General features: G+C 39.1%; 1 protein-coding gene and 1 long non-coding RNA gene across 3 annotated transcripts in view; one reads left to right on the top strand and one right to left on the bottom strand.

Moving 5' to 3' along the window:
• Positions 1 to 25986, top strand: part of LOC140691554 (uncharacterized) — a 181487-nt gene that overhangs the window by 31033 nt on the left and 124468 nt on the right. For both annotated transcript variants that reach the window (XR_012067283.1, XR_012067282.1), the window contains exon 3: positions 5472 to 5531. This is a non-coding gene — a long non-coding RNA (uncharacterized lncRNA). The remainder of the gene's footprint in view (positions 1 to 5471; positions 5532 to 25986) is intronic.
• Positions 5658 to 25166, bottom strand: MARCOL (MARCO like). The gene is made up of 4 exons (XM_072951695.1): positions 25118 to 25166; positions 22505 to 23280; positions 20693 to 20814; positions 5658 to 5868 (listed from the first exon to the last, which is right to left on the bottom strand). Exons 1-4 carry the CDS (start codon positions 25164 to 25166, stop codon positions 5658 to 5660), a joined length of 1158 nt encoding a protein of 385 aa, XP_072807796.1.

The raw sequence follows: 25986 nt of genomic DNA on the forward strand, positions 1-25986 counted from the left end.
TGTCTTTTGATGACTGGCTTATTTCATTTAGTATACTGTCTTCAATTCTGTACATGTTGTATTATGTGTCAGGATTTCCTTCCCTTTTAAGGCTGAATAATATCCCATTGTATATATATACTACATTTTATTTATCTGTTCATTTGTTGATGGACACTTGTGTTCCTTCCACCTTTTGGCTACTGTGCCATTATGAACACTGGTATACGAATGTCTTTTTAAGGTCTTGGTTTCAATTCTTTTAAGTATATGTCCTGAGGTGGAATTACTGGGTCATATGGTAATCCGATTCTGTTTCTATTTTTAAATTTTTAAGGAATTGCCGTACTATTTTCTATAGTGGCTGCGCCGTTTTACATTTTACCAACAGTGCACAAGGGTTCCAGTTTCTCCACATCTTTGCCAACGCTTGTTATTTTCTGCCTTTTTGATAGTAGTCATTCCAATGGGTGGAAGGTGCTGTCTCATTTTGATTTTGATTTGCTTTTTGGAGTATTTTTCCTACAAGACCTCCACAAGGAAAAAGGTCATGAAACCAGCTGAATGCTTTATTTTACAACGTGACTCCAAAAATGTACACTCCAATGGATATATGTTCATTAAGAATTAATACCGGAGAATTTAAACAAGAAGGCCCTATGTAAATCATACATTTCGATAAAAATATGAAAAATTTTACCAAAAGAGATCATGCCCGGTAATATATGGCAGACTGTACTTGTCTTCCAGGCGTCAATCTACATTTCTGTCATTAAAATAAAGCTTAAATGAGCTCTAGGCCACTCAGCTAATGGTTGCTTCCTGTTAGTTGGGAGATGAAAAGAAACAGAAACCCTTCATCACATCATCATGCTTACCCCACAAACGGACAGTCTCGGCTGAAGAAAGCAGTGCCATCTAGCATTTGAACATCACTCAACTACCTTTTGGCTTATTTATGAGAGAGAAGGGAAACGATACGATACATTCTCCCCAAGCCTCGGAAATCCTACAGTCTCTTTGAATAGGTTCTCCAATCAATTGAATTACAAGATGTAAGTCCTAATTAATTTATTAGCTGAAGTTCTTATTGCCTAACATTTGTGATCATAACATTAACCTTAGGTGCTTATTAGAATTCAATTTCCTAGACCCCCTTTCTTGGAGAATTTGATTCTTTAGGACAGAAAGAAGCCCAAGAATCTATTTCTGTTAAACACTGAGTAATGTATTACTTGTTTGCTTTTGAAAATACTGTTTTGATTATAATTATCAAAAGTATGCACATGTCTTAGCTCACTATCCAGTCAAAGAAAGGACATTTTAATAAAGATAACATCATTTCTAACATTTTAATGAGTGAAATATTTTTATCTTAAATTAGCTTTTATGTTATCAAACTTTCAGTTAAGACATTCATTTTTTAAACTATCATTGAATAATTGAACACAGAGAATCAAAATCCTGAAAATCACAGGAAGTTAGAAAAACTTTGAATGCTTTATAATCTAGCTTCTGTTCCATAGGATTTACCTGATCAGCTATGAATTTAAGGCTCTGATTGAGAAGACTCTAATTGCCTGTAGAAGGCGCCACAAAACGTGGTTACAAAAAAAGCCATATTGGTGTGCAGCTTCATCAATATTCAACATACACCAAAATGGTGAAAATCAATGTTGGCATTGTTTTCTCTATAAAGAAAGAAAGAGACAGAGAAAAAAATTAAAGAGTTTTAAGGAAGAAATAAAGTACATTACATTTAAAGAAATATTACAAAGGACATTCATGGAAAAACTGGTCAACTCCAAACAATTCTGTTGGTTCATTAATAGTGACATACCAATGTTAATTTTTTAGTTTTGACAAGTGTTCCAGGGTTGTACATGGTGTTAACCTTAGAAGAAACTGGATAAAAGACACAAAAACTTGCTACTATCTTTGAAATTTTTCTGTAAATCTTAAATTATTCTGAAATAAAAATACTATTTTTAAAAAGGAGAATTTTAAACTCCCAGGATTCTATCATAGAGGAAACTACATTCATTGCCTTAAGTCTGACCATCCATTGCACAGACTGAACTCATTTCTATGATGCAAAAATGTAGATAACATGCATGCAGAATATAGTTGGGATTTTTCAGTGTCTAAACACAGAGACACTGGAAACCTTTTCAAAAAGGAGAATGTGAACGTGGAATAGCATGGAGAGGCTGTGCTCCACTTCCAGAAGCAGCTGGACTCTGCTTGTTCCTAGGGTCTGACACATGTCCTGTCCCCTTGTGGGGTCACTTGACTCTTCCTACATGCTCAGTCCTGTCTCAGTCTTAGGACCCACCCAGATCTGAGAGTGGAGAGATTGGAGATGGTCTCAGCAGTTCTCCAGAAACAGATGCCAATTTAAGGGATTAAATGTGCAAAGATTTTGTGAGATGAAACACATATGAGAGAGAATAAGGAGGGAGGTAGGAAGACTGGCTGAAGCTTTAAACTGCACATTCCTTCAGGATGAAAGAGACAGGAAATGAGATTAGATGGAGGTACTCCACAATGTCCTGCTGTCCAATGTAGATTTGGAGGCTGTCATGGATTTTGTGAGACAAAGCTGACCATTAGAGGAGTCCCTTTTTAGCATGAATGGCCTTGGTTTTAGTTTCCTTCAGCTAGAAGTCTGCATGGGTCAATTACACGGCCACCATAGAGAGCTGTGATTCTGCATCTGGGCTACAGAATTACATTGTGTTGGTTGCTAGCCTGCCATTAGTGACACATAATTAGGTGAAATTAATTGATGTACACATTTGTACAATATCAAACAAAGTTATAATGAGAGCTCAAATACAAAATTACTTTCAGAAACAAGAACTTCAGGAAAAGGAACAAGAGTGGCCTCTAATTTTTTACAGAGGTCTTAGTAATTTTCTATGTATGTTGAGCCTTGGTTATCAGCAACAAGGATTTTCCTATCACTTTGTGATGATTTCTTCATACCTTGGAGGACCAAATACTTATACTGTGTGCTTATTACATCTTTTCATGACAGAACAGACAGTCATTGTCATAAGTTTTTGCGTTGGTTGCACAGAGTGGAACATATTCGCTGGTGCAAGCTCCTGTATATAGTTTACAGTCTGGCTGTTAAACACAGAGAGACAATATAAACTTTCTCAGGGAATGAAAGTCTCAGTAAAATTTTGCTTAATCTTAATATGAAGGGCCAGACATCAAGATTAGAAAAATACAGTCTATAAGTAGTTTTAAACACTAACACTAAAATTTATAAAACAGAAATCCCACTTAAAAAATAAAATTTTACCAATGTTTTTATAAACCTGCTGTAATTTTTTAAAGAGATCACAGAACATGTTATTGTAATTTAGTGACCACCATCTTCACTTCCGTTTAGATTTTTCTCCTTCCAAACTCAAGAAGAAATCATGAAATGGAATTTTTCTATTTCTCATTCCCTGTCTTGATAATTTCACTAAGTCTGTGTGTGTGCATACATATATGCAGCTATCAGTGCAATTTGTTTAATGTTAACAGTACTGGTAATTGACATAAACAATACTTTGTGTACGTTTACCTCATCTGCTTTTGAAACTTCTTTGTGACTATGTTTATTCAGGAATTTAGAACTGTAGTTTAACTTTTCACCTTTATGTAATATTATACTATGTGGGTATATAGAAATTATTATATTATCCACCCTTACATGTAGATTTAGATTGATTCTGTTTTCTTTTGTTTTGCTGAGATGAACACTTCTACTGTAAACACCCTCCACTCTGTCTCAGATGCTTGTATGACACAACACTTATGCCCATTCATTAAATTTTTGTGTAATGGGATATGCACATTTTTATGTTGTCTAGATAATGACAAATGGCTTTACATGACTAAGTTTCTATTTTTTTGACTTTAATGTAATACTAACACTTTTTGTTTTTTGAAAGACCTCTCTGTTGTACATTTTTTATGAATTTTGCTATTAAAATGTATACTATAGAGGGGAAGGGTATAGCTCAGTGGTAGAGCACATGCTTAGCATGCATGAGGTCCTGGGTTCAATCCCCTGTACATCCATTAAAATAAATAAGTAAATAAATAATCCTAATTACCTCCCCCCTCAAAACAAAATATATAATATAGAAAAGTGGTTTAGCTTTTTCAGCGTCCATCAGGATTAACTTACCGGAAGTTTGAATTCTGATACAGATGCAAAAGAGGTTTCTGCAACCAACACATAGATGGAAAAGTTAAAAATGAAGGCAGAGAAGATGGGGGAGGGGCAGGGGGAGGAGAAGAAGAGGAAGAAGAAGAAAGAGAGGAGGAGGACACGGAAGGAGGAGGAGGGGAAGGGGAGAAAGGAGGGAGAAGAGGAGGAAAGGGGGTAGAAGAATCATCTTTAGGAAATACGGCTATTTCTTAGTAGCAGAAACCTATGCAAATTGCTTACTCAAGACCCCCCCCCCAGTAATGAGGCAAGCCCTTCATGTCATTAGCAAAACAAAACATTCACAAAACAATATCAAATTTGGAAATATTTTTAAATTCCCAATTATTCTAACTCTGTGAAAATGAATTGTATGTGTTTTTAAAACCCCTAACATCCTTCTTTGAAGATGTCACTGTTTTTCTTCCCATTTTTATAGATGAGACATCCTAGACAGATAAGACAATGCTTTAGAGCATATCACTTAAATATGAAGGAATCAATTAGTACTTGGTGAGTTAGAACTGTGATCTAAATGTGTGCGTCTGTCTTATAGCCCACAGATGCCTTATTCTGAAATTCATGGTCTACCTTGAGCTTCGAGAGAGATCACTTTGCCAGATGTGTCAATGTGTTCTCTCCTTAGACAAAACCTTGTCTTAGGGGACTCAGAATGGGTGATCAAAAAATCAGAATATGAAGCAATTCCAAACCTAGAAAAAAATCATTCCTCTTTGTAGTTTGCATTTAACAATCTGACCATCAAAAAGAAAAAAATAATCAGGTAATATTCTTTAGTCATTGATGAACAAAGAGCAAAGTTCTAACCCACTACTCTATCTCCACTTGTCTAAAATGGGAAACGAGGAAAAGGCATCCTCTGATGCAATGTTAAAAAGGCATTTGTAACATGCCCTTTTTTCACTTAATCAGTTTATGGTCTACAAACCCAATAAAAAACAAGCTCCTTCATTCCTAGATTACAGAAGTTGTTTCCTGCGTTTTCTAAGATATGGGAAACATTTCATGCAGACTAGAAAACTGACTTACCAGAATAAAGAGGAAATGCCAAGGCAATGATGAAAATAACTTTGATCCATGATAAGAGGGACATTTTATCAAGTCTGTAGGAGAAACACACAGGAATGTTTATAACACACGGCACGAGGACAAACTGCTGATTTCCAAGTGTAAGTTCCTTACAGATAAATGAACTGCTCCACTCCCCTAGGTTCCTAATTACAGTGGACTGTTCCCTTTTTCCTTTTTTCCGACCCAGAGGATCAACAAGACATACATGTGAACCGAAGGCCTCACAGAGACTCGAAGGAAACACCAGGTAAGTCCTCTGCCCATTTAAGGAGCTGTTTACTCTCCCAGCCCCTGGCTCAGCCCACAAGGAACCTGGCTGCATTTAAAGAAATACACACTTTGGAATTTCAGATTTTCCTCAGAAAATAGTAAGTTAATTCAGGAAGGACTGATCTGGAGCAGTCCTCACAGCAGTGCGACACACCTGGGCTAACGCCATAGTCCCCAGCTGACCTACCTGAGATGGAGAAGACTGGAGAGTGAGGTCTCCGGCTCCAGTGGCTCTGCCTCCTTTGCTGCTCTCTCCTCCTCGGCGACCTCCCCCAGCTGAGGCGGCTCCCTTATGGGACTGTCGGTGAGGAGCCCTACGGGGTAAACCAGATGGCCCACAGCAGATACGACCCTGAGGTTTTCTGTGTTCTGCGTCACAAAGATCTCACATAGATCATCTCTCAGTGGGAGGTTTGGAACCATTTTTCTGATGAACCCAGAGCTTTGAGGAGGGGAGAAAGTAATGCAAAAAATTACAGATCTTAAGATAGAGAAGAGATGCGGAAAGTTTCCAAGCTATTGAGTTAGAAAGGAAAAGAGAATCAAAGCCCACAGAGTTTTGTGAACTCTAATTAAACACATGCCTAGCCTCTCAGTATTTCACAACATTAGAACACAGTATACTCAATTAGATTTGCTGTAAATTTGGACTGTCCTTACAGTTTAAATATAAAATTTTTTTATGTTGAGATAATTGTAGATTTACATACAGTTGTCAGAAATACTCGAGAGTTCACCTGTATATTTTAACCAGCTTCTCCCAATGGGAACATCTTATAAAACTATAGTACAAATCCCCCACCAAGTATTGACATCAGCTGAAGACCTTCTATCAATGTTGATTCTCAACACCAAGATTGTGAATCAATTGTTGATATATGATGTCTGGGCAACGGTATGTTTGACAAGCTCCGAGATGAGTATTGGGTCAGTTGGCTGTGGAACCCAGCCTGGAGGACACGACATAAATAGTAGGAAGAGGAGAGACCAACTTACAGTGGTGATCGTTTCTCAGTATGTATGAGTAGCCAATCATACATAAGTGCATACCTTAAACTTAAACAATGTGTCAGTTATATCTCAGTAAACCTGGGAAAAAAATAAATATAAAGAAAAGAAGACTCATGGGAGCGAGGCTGAGACCACATGGGTCAATGCCTTAAATTCTACATTAAATAAGATAAGTGGGTGACATTGGAGACTTTGAAGTGGGGTAAGATTTAACTAGTCATTGTCTCTCCAGTTAATTCATATTCACAGTCTGACTTCTGGAAGGAGTTTTGGCAGTTGAAAAACCTGAGTTCAAATCTCATTTACCACTGAGTAACCTTGACTTTTTAATATAAAAATTCTTTATTTTAAACATGAGAATAGCAACTTCCACCTCTTAGATGTTAGGGATAAAATCTTAAGACAGTCTGCATTCACGTTCAGACTTACATTCAGTTTAGACTTACATTTGCCACCCTAATCTTACTTACTTTTTAGAGCAGTGAAAAAGGTAGGATTCAGAAAGGAAACTCTGAGCATAGATATGATTCCAGTTCAGTGGAGGAACACAGAATCTGATGCATGCATAAAGTGCTCCATTATTATTGTTGAGTGAGTATTACTCTTGCAGTAGCTCTTTAAATTATTTACACTGATGCCATCAGAAGTGCCTGTGGCAGATCAATCCTTCTGGAGCAGGACATGTGAGGAAAAAGTAAACTGAAGCTTAGAACTGAAACTATTGTGAAGCTCTTTGTGTCTCACACATTAGCCGTCTCTTCTTACATATATTCATCAGCAGAGATTAAAAGCAGGAGAGACTGCCTATGAACACAGCAGGCTACAAGATTTTCATTTTTTCTTAACTAGCCAGTAAAGAGAATGTTAGATGCATGAATTAGAAGTTTCATAAAGAAAAAGATAATGTGATTCAACTTGTACCAGAGATAAGAAAGCTGTGTATTTAACACAATAGAAATACTAAAAGAGAAAAAAAGAACAAATGGGAAATAAGAGCAATCTCTAGTGTTCCCCATGTCACTGCCCCCTGAGTTGCGGCAAAGTAACCCACCACTTGTAGGCAATAACAGGAAGGAGCTATTGAATTTAACCCACAAGTCAAATCTACTGCAAAATGGGGTCAAGATAAAAGGCATAATACTACGTAGCTCCATCAAGAATGGCCATCTTCATAATGAACAAAGCTCTCTATACTTTTCCTGTAGAGAAAGAATGAGTCAGAGAGAAAGAAATGATCAAAAGAACACAAACTCCCTAGGACATGTACAACATGCTTCTCAATAAGAAGGATTTGAACTTACACATGAGGAAGAGGTTGTGCTCCATTTGCTCGAACCACTGGTCCCCGCCTGCTCACTGTCCTTGCACAAGTCCTCTCCATACTGGGGGACCTCTTGACACTTCTTATCTGCTCCATCCTGACTCAGTCTTCAGACCAGACCTAAGAAAGAAAGACATTAAATACTGTGTTATTTTAAGTTCTCCAAGAAACAAAAGCAATTTATAGATGAAAACTGCAAAGATTTTGTAAGAAGAATGCCTGTGGGGTGGAGTGGGTGGGTGGAATGGGGAGACAGACAGGAAGGCTGTCAGAGTCTTAGGTCACAAACTCCTTCAGAGTGAAGGAATGAAAGACAAGAGGTGAGATGGAAGAGCCTTAGACCACCCTGAAGTGTCAGGAAGATCTGAAAAGTTGTCATGGAACTCATGAGACAAGTTGACCATCAGAGGAGTCCTCTTCTAGCATGAATGGGCCCACTGGGATGGAATTCAGAATTCAGCAGTCAGTAAGTTTCCTTGCCCAGGATTAGTAAGTAGTATGCCATGTAAATAAAGAAATGCCGAGGCCAAGAACAGAAAATAAAGGGAGGCATAGGGGGAAGGATATAGCTCAAGTGGTAGAGTGCATGCTCAGCATGCACAGGGTCCTGGGTTCAATCCGCAGTCCCTCCTCAGAAAACAAACAAATAAATCTAATCACCACCGCACCCCCCACCACACGCACAAAAGGGCTGCATGAAGCAAGGTGCAGGAGAAACAGTAAAGAAAGGCAAAGCATGCAGAATTTGAAGGCTATGATAAGGACTGAGGTCATTTGCCATGAGCCTTAGATGCATTAGAAGTATTTTATGGAAAGATAGGATATGATAAGATCTATTTCTCTGGTTATAGCACAGAGCACATAGTGGGATAAAAAATGACTGGATGGATGTAGGTAAAATACTTAGGAGATCATGGTAGTAGTCCAAGTAAGAGAGCATAGTATCTTACACCATTTGGTTGATAGTAAATATTGAGAAAATGCATGAATTTGAAAGCTATGTAGAAGCACAGTGTTGCTGAGTTGGACAGGAGAGTGCATCAAGGAGATTCAGTTTCTGACTTGTGTAATCAGCAGTGTGGATGCACGACCCACTGAATTATAGCCCTTGTCAGTGAAGCAAACTGCAGCGGGGCAGGAGAAGGAGATCTAAGCTTTGACTTTCTGAATTTAAAGATTCAAAATGACATTTTGAATTTGAGACAGCCAAGCGCAGACATCGTAGGTCAGTGAATACGTGTTTAAAGACACTGAGTACAGATAACAATGTATGAGTGAAAAAAAAAGTTAAAAAAAAGTATGAGTATTCTTGGTATAGGTGGTAATTGAAACATCTATCATGGATGAGATCTTTAGAGTACAGAGTGACAGAAAAAGCATATAAGACAGATGTATGGACATTCAGAATGATTGACTGGTAGAGGAAACTAAGGCTAAAAAAAAGGTTAAAAACAGTTTAAGTAGAAGGAAAAAATACACATGTCAATAGCAGAGAGATAACCCCAAATAAAAACAAATTTTTGATTTTATTTAAAAAAAAAAAAGGAAATAGCCACTGGACTGAAAAAGTTCAGAAAAGTTGTACTTTGTTTTGGGCCAGAGTAGGAGTGATTGGAAAAAAAAACGCACTTTGGGGCTGAAAACATGTTTCTCATTCTTTGTATTTGAAGGACCACAAAACCACAACAGTTCTAAAAAGCACTTATGAAACATTCCTCTGTCTCCTCATTTTGCCTAAGTTGCTGTTTGTATTTTTATGTATCTGGTAGCTTTCCCAACTTTGGAAAAGTGGCCATCTGTAGGAGAGATGTCCTGTGTCTTCCAGCAGTGCACTCCCCTCTCCTCACCTATGTTATATGCTCTAGGGGTTTCTCCATGAAGGCTGCCAGGGTCCTTCTGTGGCGGAGGACTCTGTGGGCGGTCTGTCTGGTAGGCTGGGTTGGCCCTACGCTCCGCCTTGCTCGGAGGCTGCCAGGTGCTGCTTCTTCAGGCTGGGTCACGAGGTAATTGAGGTAATTGGCCTCAGGAGGCCGGGGGCTAGTGCTGGCTCACTGGTGGGCAGAGTCAGGGTCCTGAGGACTCTGGGGGCTGTTGCCCACCCACTGGTGGGTGAAGCTGTTGCAGAAAAACATGTTATAGCTTAATGTTACAGCTCAGTTGTGATAGCAACCTGGATCTGGGCGAGAGACCAAGCAGCACTCTGAGAGTTTGAGAACTCAGGTTTATTACATACAGCAGGCTCAGAAAAGTTAACACTCCAAGCTCTGGACCCCGTCTGTAGGTTTACACAGCCTTTTATAGGCTGCTAGTTTACACTTTGTAACATCATATGCAAATAGGGTATAACAAAAGTTGACTAAAAACAAGCTTTGTAGAAATGGACCAATTAGGATGGAGAGAAATAACCAATCAGGATTGAGCTCAGGGAACCAACTTAATTTTAAGGGTATGTTCCACTTTCCTAGAAGTAAGCCATTTCAGAGGCAAAAAGTGAGATAGAGCCTCTGGGCCAGGAAACGGAATAGTACTGGCAAGAGAGTAGTGGCCCTGCCTCAGGGTCCTGCCAGTCTTTTTATGGGGCTTTCCACCTCAAAGCCAAGTCCCCGGGTTAGCGCTGGGCTACTGGCAGGCAGAGCCGGGTCCTGGAATCTGGTCACAGGGCCAGGATCCGAGAGCTGGTATCAGACTACCGGTCTTTATAGAGCCCTGGGCATCCAGAAGTGCGCATGGACCTGCTAACGGGCAGGGCTGGGGCCCAGCTGGTCCCAGGGCAGGGCCTGACCTGCTGTGAGCAGGCCGTGGGACTGCAGCTTGTGAGACTGTGCTTTTCTTTCATCTGGTGTCTGCCTCCGCTCCCCCGCCCCCCCACCCCCCATCTCCCCACCCCCCCATCTCCCCACCCCCCCATCTCCCCACCCCCCCATCTCTTAAAGCTGGTCCAGAGGCTCCACCCAGCTTCCGGCCCAGAGGGATTCTGGGGCTGCTGCCTGCCCACGGGTGGGTGGAGCTGGGTCTTGGCCCTTCCGGTGGGCGGACTCAGGAGGTCTTTAGGCTTCCTGTATGCTGGTGGGTGGGGACGTAGCCTCATCCAGATAGTTGCTTGGCCTGAGGAGTCCCAGTACTGGTGCCTCCAGGCTGTTGGGTGGGCCAGGTTCTGGCGCTAATGAGCTAATGGAGAGTTCCACAGTGGCACCCACCAGCACTGGACCTCCCAGGAATGGCTGCTGCCGGTGTCGACGTCCCCAGGGTGAGCCCCAGCTGCCCCTTGCCTCGCCCAGAGACTCTCCAAGACCAGCAGGTAGGTCTGGCCCAGACTCCTATCAAATTATTGCTTTTGCCCTAGGTCCAGGAGCATGGGAAGTTTTATGTGCTTCCTTTAAGTGTGAAGTGTCTGTTTCCCCCAGTTCTGTTTATATATATAATGGAATATTATTCAGCCATAGAAAGAATGAAATTTTGCCATTTACAGCAACATGGACGGACTTAGACTCTAAGGGCATTATGCTAAGTGAAATAAGTCAGAGAAAGACAAATACTGTATAACATCACTGATATGTGGAATCTTAAAAAATGCAACAAACTAGTGAATATAACAGAACAGAAACAGACTCAGAGCAATAGAGAACAAACTTGTGGTTACCAGTGGGGAGTAGGAAAGGGGAAGGTGCAATTTCAGGGTAGGGGACGAAGGGTTTACCAACTATTATGTATAAAATAAGCTACAAAGATACACTGTACAACACAGAGAATATAGCCAATGTTTCATAAGTATAAATGGAGTATAACCTTTAAAAATTGTGAATCACAAAACAGACACCTGTAACTTATATAGTATTGTGTATCAACTGTACTTCAATTAAATACAAGAAGCATTTGTGAGACAGCTATTTCTACTTCACAGGTAAGGAAATTAAGGCCCAGGGTAGTGAATTATCTGGTCAGCATTGCAAAGCTAGCTGAAATTTTTACAAGCTTTTGCAAATAATCCATAATCCCAATATAATCATGAGAAAAATATCACACAAATCTCAACTGAGGGACATGCTACAAAATACCTGACCAGCGCTACACAAGACTGTCAAAGCCTTCAAGGCAAGGAAAGTCTGGAACCCTGGTAGTTTAAGCAATTGATAGAAATGACAATCACCTGGGAAGCTTTATAATCAATTGTACCTGCACCTGGGCGCCCTTCCTGAGGTTGTGATTCAGTTGTTCTACATTAGACCCAGGGTATTGGTATTTTAGAAAGTAGCCAAGGTTGGGGGAGGGTATAACTCTGTGGTAGAGCGCATACTTAAGCATGCACGAGGTCCTGGGTTCAATCCCCAGTACCTCCATTAAAAATAAATAAATAAATAAATAAACCTAATTACCGCCCCCCACCCCGCCAAAAAAAAAAAAAAAAGGAAAAATAAAAAATTAAAAAGCATCCAAGATAAATAAGCAACTGCAGTTGGGGTAACAGAACAAGAGACATACAGTTATCTCTGGAACCCCATTCCAGCTATTTTCTACTGCCCTAAACCAGAAGTTTGTATTTATGAGAAACAAATTTTTCTGTTGTGAGCTTTATTTGTTTAATATAAGCTGGGCTTTTTCAATGTCATGTGAAAGAACTTACTTTTCTGAAATATACATCATGCATATAGTGTTATGTAAGTGTTCATTAATTTAAACATGCTTATTAATGAAAATTTATTCACTTCACTCATGCTCAGAAAGACCTTATTTTTTCCATTGTCTCTAGAAAGAATAAATTTTTTGAATATCATCAAAACTGTACAACCAGCCCTGGCCTAAATTTTCTGACACTTCTGTAAGCTCTGTCAGATCACAGGAAATATTTACTGTCTCAGATAATTCATGCCCCTTAATGGTTCAAAGCCTTAGCTCGTGGTCTTTGCTTGTCCGGGGATCTTTGTTCCCTTCCTTTTGCCTATGACAAGAAAGTGCTTTTCCTATTCTTTCTTTCCCCACCCCTGTGTCTTCCTGTTCTTGTCATCTTTACTGGGATGGGTTCATTCATTTCTCATTAGCTGTGCCGTGACTCTAGTTCTTGTACAAAGGCTGCCTCTTTACTCTATCCCTCCTGGACTGTCGGTCACTCCCAAATAGCTCTCATTAAGCAGCTCTGAAAAATATAAGGTTCCTGCTAGTTGGAAGTGACCAGGTTGATACTGCATGAGGCAATCTCCACATGGGGGGGTCTAGGGACTGAGACTCCTCAGGACAGTGGTGATAGAGATGATGTAGAACAAAGGATCACATTGAGATCTCTTCCACTCTTTTGAATTTTTCTAGCACGTCTGTAATTTCAGCTCTCCTGAGGAGAATTAATCAGTAAGTAGCGGTGTTGGTAGAGAAGACAACACCATTTAGGAGTAACTCAGGGGAGCCTGTGATCTAGGCAGCTACATGTCTATATCTATTCCTGGACTACTTCTTATCTCAGGGGACCCTTTGGCTAACACCTCTATTTCTATGACTTGAAAATCAATGCAATTATTTTTTTCTAAAATGTTTATAGCCACTGAGCTGAACTTCTTTAAAAAAAATCTTTTTTCACCTATCTCACTCACCTCCCACCCCTCTCCTCAGACAGCCACCAATATGTTCTCTTCATATCCATGAGCTCGTTTTTTGTTTTTGTTTTGTTTTATACTTCACGTATAAGTGAGATCATGCAGTATTTATTTTTTCTGTCTTATTTCCCTTGGCATAATGCCCTCAAGGTCCATCCATGTTATTGCAAATGGCAAGATTTCATTCTTTTTATGGCTGAATAATATTCCATTATATTATGTGTGTGTGTGTGTGTGTGTGTGTGTGTGTGTATCTACACACATCACATTTTCTTTATCCATTCATTGAGGGATATTTAGGTTGTTTCCACATTTTGGCTATTGTAAATAATGTTGCAGAAACATGGTGGTGTATATATCTTTTTAGAGTAGCATTTTCATTTTCTTCAGGTAAATACCCAAAAGTAGAATAATTAGATGATATGCTAGTCCTATTTTTAATTTTTTGAGGAACCTCCACACTGTTTTCCATAATGGCTATTCCAATTTACATTCCTACCAACAGTGTGCAAGTGTTCCCTTATCTACACATCCTTGCCAACAACTATTACTTGTTGTCTTTTTGATAATAACCATTTGACAGATGTGAGGTGATACCTCATTGTGCTTTTGATTTGCATTTCCCTGATGACTAGTGATGTTGAACACCTTTCCGTGTACCTGTTGGCCATCTGTTATATGTCTTGTTTGGAAAAATGTATATTCAGATCCTCTGCTTATTTTTTAATTGGATTGGTTGGGGGCTTTTTGCTTTTGAGTGGTATGAGTTCTTTGTATAGTTTGGATAATCTCTTCTCAGATATATGATTTGTGATTATTTTCTCCCATTCAGTAAGTTGTTTTTTTATTTGTTGATGGTTTCCTTTGCTGTGCAGAAGCTTTGTAGTTTGATGTACTCCTACTTGTTTATTTTTTCTTTTGTTGCCTTTGCTTGTGATGTCAAATCCAAAAAGACCATCTCCAAGACTGGCTGTCCAGTTTTCCCAACACCATTTATTGAAGAGACTATCCTTCCCCATTGTATACCTTGACTTCTTTGTTGTAAATTAATTAACCATATAAGTGTGGGTTTATTTTGGACTCTGTATGCATTGATCTGTGTGTCTGTTTTTATGCTAGTACCTCATTATTTTGATCACTGTAACTTTGTAGTGTAGTTAGAATCAGGGTGTGTGGTACCTCCAGCTTTGTTCTTCTTGAGCTGAAACTTCTCACTGAGAGTGTAGGGGTGGATGGGTAGAAGGGTACAAATGCTCCTTTGAGATAAATGTCACCATGAGAGAAGCCTCTGGATTTGTTTTTTTCACTGCTTGTTGAATCTCAAAACTGGGCTTTGTTCTGGCTAGATCCGTTTATTTTCTCAGAACCTTATGACAAGTTCACTGAAGGGATTGAAAAGCGTTCTTCCAAATGACTGAGACTATTTCATTCTTTATATGAATTTTACATTTTGTCTCCTGAGTAGTTTTTCTCATAGCCAATGGGACATTTTTGATCATTCACTAGTTGGCAAAAATATCTCATGATCAGGATGATCATTTTTCTTGAAGCCCCTGGTCACCAATAGATGATGTTAAGAGGTGCTGCTAAAAAGCACTAGACAAATCTGATGCTGAATTTGATTCCATATTCTAATGGCTTCATGTAAGCCATTGTTCTTACCACACTCAAGTGTTCCTAGCTACAAAGTGGGGAAATTACCTATTTTTTGACAGAGTTGTTGCTAGTTTTAGAAGCTACCATAGCAAGTGTTTCAAATGTAGCCATATTCACAGTGGACATAGATAAATACTCATTGATTTAGATTAAAATTTGGGGTTTTTCTTGGTCATTTAGATCTAGTTTGGGTACACAGATAAATGATCATACATTTATTTACAGAGAACAAGTGTCTTTATTTTATCAGCAGATTTATCTAATCAAAGAAATAACCATTCAATTTTTTAAAACTTATCTGCTTTGTTTGCAGATATTGTCTCTGGAGTTTGTGAAAGAAAGGCAGTAGTTTGGGTAAACTGTCTTTTGACTCTTAAAGAATCAAAACTTTGTATTTGTCATGGCATCAAATACCTGGTTATATAAGTGATTGTGTCCTGCAGCACAGTGCCCGATTTAGGAGTGGTGGCAGGAGTTGGTGAGATCTGGGTGTTTGGAGAAGGGAGAGGAGGCTCTTAGACAAGTAAGGGACAAGGGACAAAGTATCATAGTGAAAAAGGGAATACAAATGTTGACCAGACTAGCCCTTGCAAAGCTGTAAAAGAAGACAGGTCAGGAAAAAAAAAAAAAGTGTGATAAAGGTAGGAAGAGGCAGGAATTCTCTGTAAAATTAAATTGCCAGGTATATGAATATGAATAAATGTGAGGATTGAGATATTAAGCAATGAGTATCAGGGTGTGTTACAGAGTAGTCTTTTTGTTTTCTATAAAACAATTTCAAGTAACGACAAAGGCTGTATATGATGGGAGGATAGATTTCAAGGGGGAAGTTCATATCTACAGAGGTGCAGAAAGAAAATTCACAGGTCCTGATTTGTGAGAGGGCTTAGTGGATTCCAGTAATGAAAAGATCTCTCTGCCTAGAGCATAGAGAGTTGGAGAGATACAAGCTGGTGATAACTCTGAAGAGACAGGAAGGAGCCAGGGACATGCTGGTCTCCTGGGCTGTTAAGGATTACGGGTGTGGATCTTAAGGAAAAAATGGGCAGTGTTTTTAGCAAAGGTGCAGGTTTTCAACACAAACTCTTCGGGGCTTTCAAAAGTGGCTATTGCCAGACTACCTCCTGGGATACTGAATATCTTGTAGGTCAGATATAGAATGTGAAGGTTGTCCCAAATATTAGGGGTCCGAGTGTCATAAGGTGGGATAGCGGTAGTACATTATAAAATTTGTATTTCAAACAGATCACTCTCGCTGCTCTATGAGGAATGAATTAGAAAGATCGAAAGTAAAGACACCCAGACCATTTAGGGAGATCTTGCAGTGCTTCAGGAAGAGACAGTAAATAGTAGCTTGCCCTAAGATAGAGGTGCTTAAGAAGGAGAGAGCTGAACACCTGCTTCACTGGTCCTCTCCTGCATTGATCAGTCATTGATTCATTCAGTAAAACAATTTTCCTAAGTCCCTTTTGTGTACAAAAATAATCTAAAGTTTTCCCCTTCAAGGTGCTCACTGTATATTTGAAAGACTCCATTAATGTCTTTTCAAGTAATTATCAAATGCTTTTTTGATATTACGGCCTAATTGTTTTGAACAAACTCATTAGTGGCTTCCATCACAGAACACTTTCCTGAGATAATTCTGATACTAAAACATACAGAAATAGCTATTTTTGGTGTGTGTGTGTGTGTGTGTGCGTGCAAAAAAATCTGGGTAAATATGGAGCGTCATTACATCTTTTATCCTTAAGTATTTAAGAGGAAGTTACAAATTCTGTCTTTGCTGTGGAATCTGTGTCTGAAGGCTGAGGTCTGTGTTCAGTCTAAATTGTTTGGTAGGCACTTGCAATTAAATTGAACAAAACTAAACTAACTTATTAAACATCAGTAGTAATTGATTAAGTCCTGAGGTATTTTCCAGCATTAAGTTCTATTCTTTCTATAAGTATATATTAATTTCAAAATATTTATTTGCTTCTATATGAGGCATTTTGCTGAGAGCTCAGTCATTCTACTCTGTTTAATCATCCGTTAAATTGAATCATAAGCAGAAGCCTTGGATACTAGGAAAAGACCAGTGTAGAGCAAACTTTACTTAGATTCTATCCATTTGAATTTGGGATTGAGTTTCCAGCTGAATTCTTACATTCCATGACCCAAATATATGAAGGGCTTCCACAGTTGACCTCTGAGTTTTGTTTGTTGCCGATTAGATGTAGGATTGAATGCTTTTAATAATGTGTCCAGTAATGACCTGCATATCCCACAACTGTAGCTTCTGCATCTTTCCTTTCTCATTTTTCCAAAACGTAACACATTATGTTTCCCTCTCCTTGAATTCAACCACTTACCCTGTCTGATACTACAACCTCTTTCTACACTTGGATCTGGACCTTGTGCCCTATTCCATTGTCTGCTCTCCTGCTATGTTTGTTGGGGCGGATCTCTATATTCCAAGTATAAACTGCTGTCTGAATTCCCTACTGCTCAATAAAGATCCTTTGAATATAAAAGGACTTGTATTCATCACTAGCCTATAGCTTTTGTGCAACCACTCTGATGTCATTTTCATAAAACTATTTTTTGGGGGGTTCTATATATATTTTTTTATCGAAGTGTAGTCAGTTTACAATGTTGTCAATTTCTGGTGTACAGTATAATGCTTCAGTCATACATGAACATACACATACTTGTTTTCGTATTCTTTTTCACCATAAGTTACTGTAAGATACTGAATAGAGTTCCCTGGGCTATACAGTATGAACTTGTTGTTCATCTATTTTATATATGTTAGTATCTGCAAATCTCGAACTCCCAATTTATCCCTTCCCACCCACTTCTCTCCCCTGGTAACCATAAGTTAGTTTCTATGTCTGTGAGTCTGTTTCTGTTTTGTAAATAAGTTCGTTTGTCTCTTTTTTTAGATTCCACATGTAAGTCATATCATATGGTATTTTTCTTTCTCTTTCTGGCTTACTTCATTTAGAATGACAATCGCCAGATTCATCCATGTTGCTGCAAATGGCATTGTTCTTTTTATGGCTGAGTAGTATTCCATTGTATAAATATATCACATCTTTATCCAGTCATCTGTCGATGGCCATTTAGGTTGTTTCCGTGTCTTAGCTATTGTAAATAGTGTTGCTATGAACATTGGGGTGCATGTATCTTTTTGAATTAAGGTTCTCTCTGGAATATGCCTAGGATTGGGATTGCTGGATTATATGGTTAAGTCTATTTTTATTCTTTTGAGGAATCTCCATACTGTTTTCCATAATGGCTGCACCCAACTACATTCCCACCAACAGTATAAAAGGATTCCCTTTTCTCCACACTCTCTCCAGCATTTATCATTTGTGGACTTTTCAGTGATGACCATTCTGACTGGCCTGGGGTATACCTTATTGTAGTTTTGATTTGCGTTTCTCTGATAGTTAACAATATTGAGCGTTTTTTAAAATGTGCCTATTGGCCATTTGCATGTCTTCATTGGAGAATTGCTTGTTTAGGTATTCTGCCCATTTTTGGATTAGGTTTTTTTTTTCTTATTAAGTTGTGTGAGCTGTTTATATATTCTGGAAATTAAGCCCTTGTCAGTTGCATCATTTGCAAGTATTTTCTCCCACTCTGTAAGTTGTCTTTCTGTTTTGCTTATGATTTCCTTTGCTGTGTAAAAGCTTATAATTTTAATTAAGTCCTATTTTTTATTTTGTTTTTATTTCTATTTACTGCCCTAGGAACATAAAAACCATTTTACCAGCTCTGATCCCAACATTATCTTGGGTCTTGTTCATATTCTTGAGCCCTGTGTTGCTTACCAATGATTCCTCTCCTGGTGAGATTCCTTCTAATCATTTTGGCTTTCGACTCTGCCAAACTTAAAATACCACTTCAGATAAATAAAATAAATTTCTACATTTCAGTACCTATGGATCAATAGTTTTAAACTCTATCTCTGTTCATATATCCCTTTAAGAATCTAATGAAAGCTTTGAACGTTCTTTTAAGGAAAAAATACACAGAGAATTTATTTTGCATGTGTTTCCATAGATCTTCTAAAGCCAATAAATGCATCCTTAAAAAATCTTTAATCAGTTTTATATCAAGTAGCCAGAGACCACCTTCATTAGAAACACCTGGAATGTGGTTTAAACTTGCAGTTTCTTTAGCTCTGTTAGAGGCCTACATCATTGATATTTGTAGAGTCAGGAATCTTTATTTTTTACATGCAATCCTGAGATTTTTATACTTCTTAGGATTTACAAATTGCTGCTGTAGTTGTTGGTCTGAAGTATTAGCCATTTTGGGGCTTTGGGAACAGATGGATCATAGACACAAGGTTTGAGAAAGTATAGAAAATAAACAGTCTCAGAAATTGGAAGCAACTCTGGAACTGACTTTATTTGCAGTGAGAAAAGCTAGAAAATAATGTAGGATCCATCCATGATATCTGTCAGACTCATGCTGGCCTCACTCAGTAGAACTCCCAGGGAAAGCCACCGTTTGAAAAGAACTGAAAGTGGATTCTGAGGCTCCAGGTGATTTGGTTGCTGTAAAATGCTTAGCATTTCCCCTCATGGTTCAGACTCAGTTTTCCTTTACTCAACCTGAAAACAAGATAATGAGAGAAATCAAGGACCTAAGAATTGTGGCACCACTCAGAGAGAAAATGTGATTATTTAAAAATCACAAGGGAAAGAGCAGGCCTGGGCCCTGGCTGGCCTGTTTCCACGTGAGCACTTTGCGGCAGTCTTTCCTGTCCCTGGGCAGGGTGCCTTATCTATAAAATGAGAGAATGGGTGTCCGATGTGCCTTCTGACTTTAACTTTTATGGCCACAGAGGACACTTACCTTTAACATTTTCTTAAGTCTGCAATAATGATTTACCAAACACTTAATAAATTCTGAAACTATCAAAAACAAGAGGGGTATAGTTTTTACCTTATTCCTTCTTTCGTAGGTAAACATTTATTCATTTTGAAAGCTGAGCTATCCAGCTCTTTCTCAGCCACATGTCTAATTTTGAATGGCCTTATCATCATTTTATTTCTTCTAGACAGGGTGTAACTCTCGATGGTTTGCATGGCTTAACAAATCCAACATTTAATGTTGTTATTTAAGTTTAAAATGTCATTGAGTAGTCTACACTTGGTAATCCTTGGGATTCATAATTCTCTCATACTCTGTTTTTTTTTTTTTTTTTTTTTTTGCTGCCTTCCACTGCAAAGATGGAAGCTGCATGGGAGCAGGAAGCAGGGAAGCCTGTGTTTGGCTCACCACCTTAGTGCTTAGCGGAATGCCTGTGCAAAGTAGATGTTTAATGAATATTTGGTAAGTGAATGACTCAGCAATAAATTTACCACTCCTTATGAAGCTGAATATATCACAGTCTCTCAGGAAATGACTGACTTCACTGTTCAAGGGTTAAATATGCTTTTATGTTTCCTTTGGACAGACACCCAAGGCACTATTGAGAGAAAACTATGGAGACTTAGAGAAGAATGTTCTTTCATTCCCTTTGCTTCAGAATAGTACTTCCTAATACAAAGAAACATAAAGTCCTCTTACCTTTTTGCTTCGTTAAATATGCAGCGGTTACCATAGGTTTTTCCATCAGAACCACAGACTGGTTCGTAGACAGATTGACATTTTGTGTTTCCAGTCGGGTTCTTATTGCCAGTACTGCCAGTCTGCAGTGATGGGAAAGACCATTAGGTAAATACAGGGGACTAAATTTAATTCTGATATTGTAATAAAACAAATACTTATTGCTCATTAACTACTGATAAAGCATTGTACTGCATCATTTTGTTGACTCTTTAGCTTTTAATCTGTGCAGCGATAGGAAAGAAGAGTATATTTTGTCCCCTGGCATTGTCTCAGGCATACAGTGCATTTAAGTGACAAACCCAAAACCGTATGTGGATTAACTCCCCAAGCTGGGATTCAAACCATGAGTTATCTGACTCCAAAGCCCCTGTTCTTACATGTCAGACTGCCTCCACTTTAATTCTTTGTAGACAAGCTTTCCCCTACCCGAGGAAACAACAATTAGGGGCAAGTCATACTGGAAAAGACAAAACACATATGGTCATAATTAATTGGCCCTTTCTCTTTTCTGGTCCCATGAAAGAAAATGAGGCTGAAGGTAGGATTATGCAGAGTTCAATTAAATAGTACCCACACTCTGTGAAATGGACAGGGTTCTCTCTCCCGTTTTAGAAAAGAGTATAAAACTGAAAAAGTTTAAGCAACAATCTAAACACTCAGAAACCTGTTGGTGGTGACACTCAGGTCTGGATGGCAGGAATGTCCCGGGAGATCACTACTTCATGCCAGCTAAGACACAAGGGACAAGGAGGGAGGCGTGGGCAGCTTTTATTAGGAAGGGTATTGAGGAGTGACAAGTTATGAGGTAAAAAGCAAAGTCTCCAGTAAGATGGTGACATGGAGGAAGTGTTCTCCAAAACTATTTTGGGTCAACTAAATGGAGTGTCCAGAATTGCTGATCAGAATTAGGAAGCTGGCACTTGAAAGAGAGCCTGGCAAAGAAAGGTCAAGCACAGCAGGACTCAGAAGGGAATACAGGAGTCATGGATGTGCACCGGTGTGCAAGGATGACTCTCAAATGTCAGGCATTCATTCACTCATCCAACAAACGGATCAAGAGAACCTACCATATGCCCGTCTTGTTCTAGGATCTGGGGTTACAGGTTTGAAAAGAAATGACACTTTAAGGAGTTCATCCTCTAATTGAATTGACAGTAACAAAGCAGTAAGGTACATTCTATGATAGAGGATATCATTAATATTAGGAATACATTCATGGTAAACCAAAAGATTATGTTGTGGATGGCATGTGAGCAAGAGTGATAAGAAATGGATACAGACATGTCCAGTCATGGATATGAGGTCCAATCATGAAAAATCTTAAATGCCATGCTCAGGAGTTTGGGTTTTAACTCCTGGGTAGTATGGCAATGCTGAAAAATTTTCAGCAGGGGAGTGATAAACCAGATTAGATTTGTGACATAGAACTACCACCTGAGTGGTTTGTACATTATGGAGGGGATGAAAATGGGCATGAAAGGTAAACCTGGTGGGAATGGGGGCCCAATTATTGAGGGACTGAGCTAGGCCAGTATAGATAGAAAGGCCTGAGTGGAAAACAGAGAAGGGAATGAGATGGAATAGAAGAGCATGACACTCATTAATGATTATAAATGTGTACAAAAATACCACCTGCAATTTCTTCTTTGTTATATCAGTGTTATCACAATGTGTTTGTCATTAGTATAGTGTAGTCTACTATTTCAAATCTTGGGATATAGAATGGCTGAGGTAAGCTTCCTGAGGGAAAAAACAGAAATTAACACTAACCTGAATCTCCATTATATTGCCATGCAAAGGGTTGCCTCCATTTTTTCTTTCTTCTTGATTGTAGAAAGACCTTGATTTCCCTTGTTGGCTAGATAATCCTGGCTTTCCTTTTTGGCTATGTGACCCTGGCTTCCTTTGCTGACCAGAAGATCCTGGCTTCCCTTGCTGGCCAGAAGATCCTGGCTTCCCTTGCTGGCCAGAAGATCCTGGCTTCCCTTGCTGGCCAGAAGATCCTGGCTTCCCTTGCTGGCTAGAAGATCCTGGCTTCCCTTGCTGGCCGGCTGACCCTGGGCCCCCTTGCTGGCTGGCTGACCCTGGGCCCCCTTGCTGGCCGGCTGACCCTGGGCCCCCTTGCTGGCCGGCTGACCCTGGGCCCCCTTGCTGGCCGGCTGACCCTGGGCCCCCTTGCTGGTTAGCTGACCCTGGCTTCCCTTGCTGGTTGGAAGATCCTGGTTTTCCTTGCTCGTTAGTAACTTCTGGATTCTCATTTTGGTTACGTTGTCCTGAATTCCCTTGCAAACTCTCAGGCCGATTGAAAACTCCTGTCCTCCCTTGCTGATTAAAATTCCCTGGTTTCTTTGGCTGGTTAGAATGCCCTGGCTGTCCTTGTAGACTAAATGTCCCTGGTTTTCCATGTGTGTTGCTACCTCTTTGCTTATTAGATTCTATTTGACCTCCTTGATGGGCAGCTTCATTTTTTCTTTCTAGAATAAGTGCAGGTTCTCCACTCTCTTCTAGTTTATAAACACTTGTTTTCAGTGGCTGGGCTGAAGATACTGCAATGATACCATAAGCACAAAGATAAAGTTATTTAACTTCAAGAATTTTAAATCAATAGCATTTATCCCAAGACATAGTATGTGTTTAATGCCTCTTTGATTTTTTTTAACCAAACCTCAGGATGGAGTCTTCCCATTACCTCTCATAACCTGATTATTTTGAGTCCTCTTTTTTTTTCTTGACTGTACTACATGGCTTCTAAAAATAATGGGGTTAAGCCACCTTGCCCTATTTCTAAATCAGAGCCTGAATTATTTAAACTGGGCTTTCATATTATCCCAAATAATTAATGATTTACTGATTAATCAAGCTGACTCTGCTTAATTTCTACTGTAAACTTTCACCACATCACAGAACCCTGTCCCACATTGTCAGCCTCACCTTACAGAAGATGCCATCATCAACTTTCCACACACGAAAGCTGTCAGGCATGAGCCCTCCTTCCACATTCTTTCTATATCTCCATACACACTTTCTGTAGCCATCTTCTTTCTGCCTTCCCCCGTCCCAAAGGCAGTGGTTTCCCTTCTTCTTCAGAACCTACTTTTTTTTTTCCAATCAATTTTATGTCCACCGTTTCTCATAAAGGCCCTAGCATCAATCAGTCAATCATACTCTCCAGTGTTTGCTTCTCTCTTTTGTGAGAAAACTACTCAAGGACATAATAGATATTATGTGACTGTTTCTTAAAACATACGTTCCATAACTTGTCTACTCTATCTACTTCTTATGTTTATTTTGGAAGCCCATCCTTTTATAATGCATGCTAGGCATTTGCTTTACCCTGAGCTCTACCCACCCTACTTATTCTTATTTCTTAATGCTACTGCTTCAACAGCTCCCTAAGTGGCATTTCTGTGTGACTTTTCTTACATCTAATTCATTTTCAGTATCACTGCAGACTAATATTCCTTAAGAGAGTGGGTCTGATCACCTCTGTACTCAACAATCTGAAACAACTGCAATGATTTCAATGAGAGGAGAACCACTATTTCTTGTGTTCCAACTATGAGCAGCTGAAGGTTGTGGGCACTTTACTTTAATTATTTCCTTTCAGTACGTGTAAGAAAAAAGCTGTTCAAGTAGGAGGTCAGAATTTGGAGATAAATTGGAATTAGTTTCATGTATCATAGTTTATCATCTTGAGAAATCTATTATCTGTATCATTTATTATCTTGAGAAATTTGTATCATTAGCTGGAAATTCACATCTCTGAAAATAGAAAACCTAACTGTGTTGAGGTAACAAATAGAACTAAGTTGAATCAGAGGCACCTACAAAGAACTCAGGTAATGGTCATAGAGTTAGCATACACACAGTTCCTATAATAACCTGTGGAAATGTATAGTTATTTTCATTTTGCATATGAGAAAACTAAGGTTAAAATAAGTAAGCTGCCCAAAAGCACATAAGTAGAAAATTGAAAAGCCAGGATTTGAACCTATTTCTGTTTGACCACACGACCCTGGATCATCACACAAAACCGCAGCCTTTAAGGAACACAAACTCGGGTATGGCACAAATCTCATACTGTCTTTATTCCGGGTCTGTTCTCATCATCCTTTTAGACTGCATTTTCTTTCCTGTCTAATGTCCTGCTTTCCCCATTCCTTTGTCTCTGCTGCTCTTCAGCCACACCAAACTATTCCCTGTTGTACCACCTGATCACGATCATTATACCTCCGTCTGTATTTACATTGTCTCAAATGACGTTCTTTCATTTCTTTGATAGAGACTTCCTGTTTTAACATTTCTGACAGAATATTACTAAACCACTCAACATTTCTAATTCTTTGAGAGTTGGAAGGAAAGTCATTGAATAAATTTTCTTACCTGAGAATATGGCTAAGAATAGGAAGGGAAGGAAAATGAAAGCCTCCATGTTGGAGCCTGTTGTTTCAGAGCTGGCCGTTGAATGGAGTTAAGGGTAACTCCTCAGCGGATGCTTTCTGAATAAACCATGCTGATCGCCACCATGTTATATATTTGAAAAATCCTCCACCCTTATTGCTAAACATTGTCATTGTGTTCAAAAAAATTACAGAGTAACTTTTGCAAACTGGAAGGTGTTGCTTCTTGAGTAGATTGTCATTTAAAAAATTAGCTTCACGCCCCAACTCCCATAAACATCCAGCTTTAAAACGCTTCTATCAGATATCTTTCTCATAGAAAAAAATAAGAAAGGCGAAACCTGTCTGAGAAAGTGGTAAATTTGGTGTCCACTTTTTTATTGGGAAAAGATGACTTATCTTCAGTAGGTGCCGTTAGTGACTTTCCAAGTTTATGTGTCTCCAATAGAGAGTCCCAGGGTTATGTGCCAATTATTTACCTCAAAATATATTTTAAAAGCAAGTAGAAATGCATGGAGTATTGGTCACTAGTAAGTGACGAGTGCATCCAGTGGGGAATAATAATGAACAATGTACTTTTATGAAGTAACAAGGGACAATGGATCTCATGTTCGAGCAAACATTACGCTGTTGGCCTTCTCACCTCAAGGGATTATGCTAAACAGAAGCTGATGTGAATATCACCTTGGAATTTTTAGTCAGTCATAGACCCAACATTATGGAACACTGCGGTATTGTATTCAAGATTGGTTGCCCTATATTAAGAGAAACTTGAATTAATTGAAGCATGTCCAAAAGAAGATGACTCTGATAATCTGAGGTCTAGAGATGGTACAGCATAAGGTTGGTTGA

This window comes from Vicugna pacos, chromosome 3, assembly GCF_048564905.1.
Source record: "Vicugna pacos chromosome 3, VicPac4, whole genome shotgun sequence".
NCBI lineage: Eukaryota > Metazoa > Chordata > Mammalia > Artiodactyla > Camelidae > Vicugna > Vicugna pacos.

What these genes read in the sequence shown, in the direction of transcription:
- MARCOL (XM_072951695.1), bottom strand. Translation starts at nt 25,166, where the DNA reads ATGGAGGCTTTCATTTTCCTTCCCTTCCTATTCTTAGCCATATTCTCA. An exon ending in ATTCTTAGCCATATTCTCAG is followed by an intron (nt 23,281 to 25,117) that starts GTAAGAAAATTT and finishes GTATCATTGCAG; the next exon opens with TATCTTCAGCCCAGCCACTG. An exon ending in GCAATATAATGGAGATTCAG is followed by an intron (nt 20,815 to 22,504) that starts GTTAGTGTTAAT and finishes CCATCACTGCAG; the next exon opens with ACTGGCAGTACTGGCAATAA.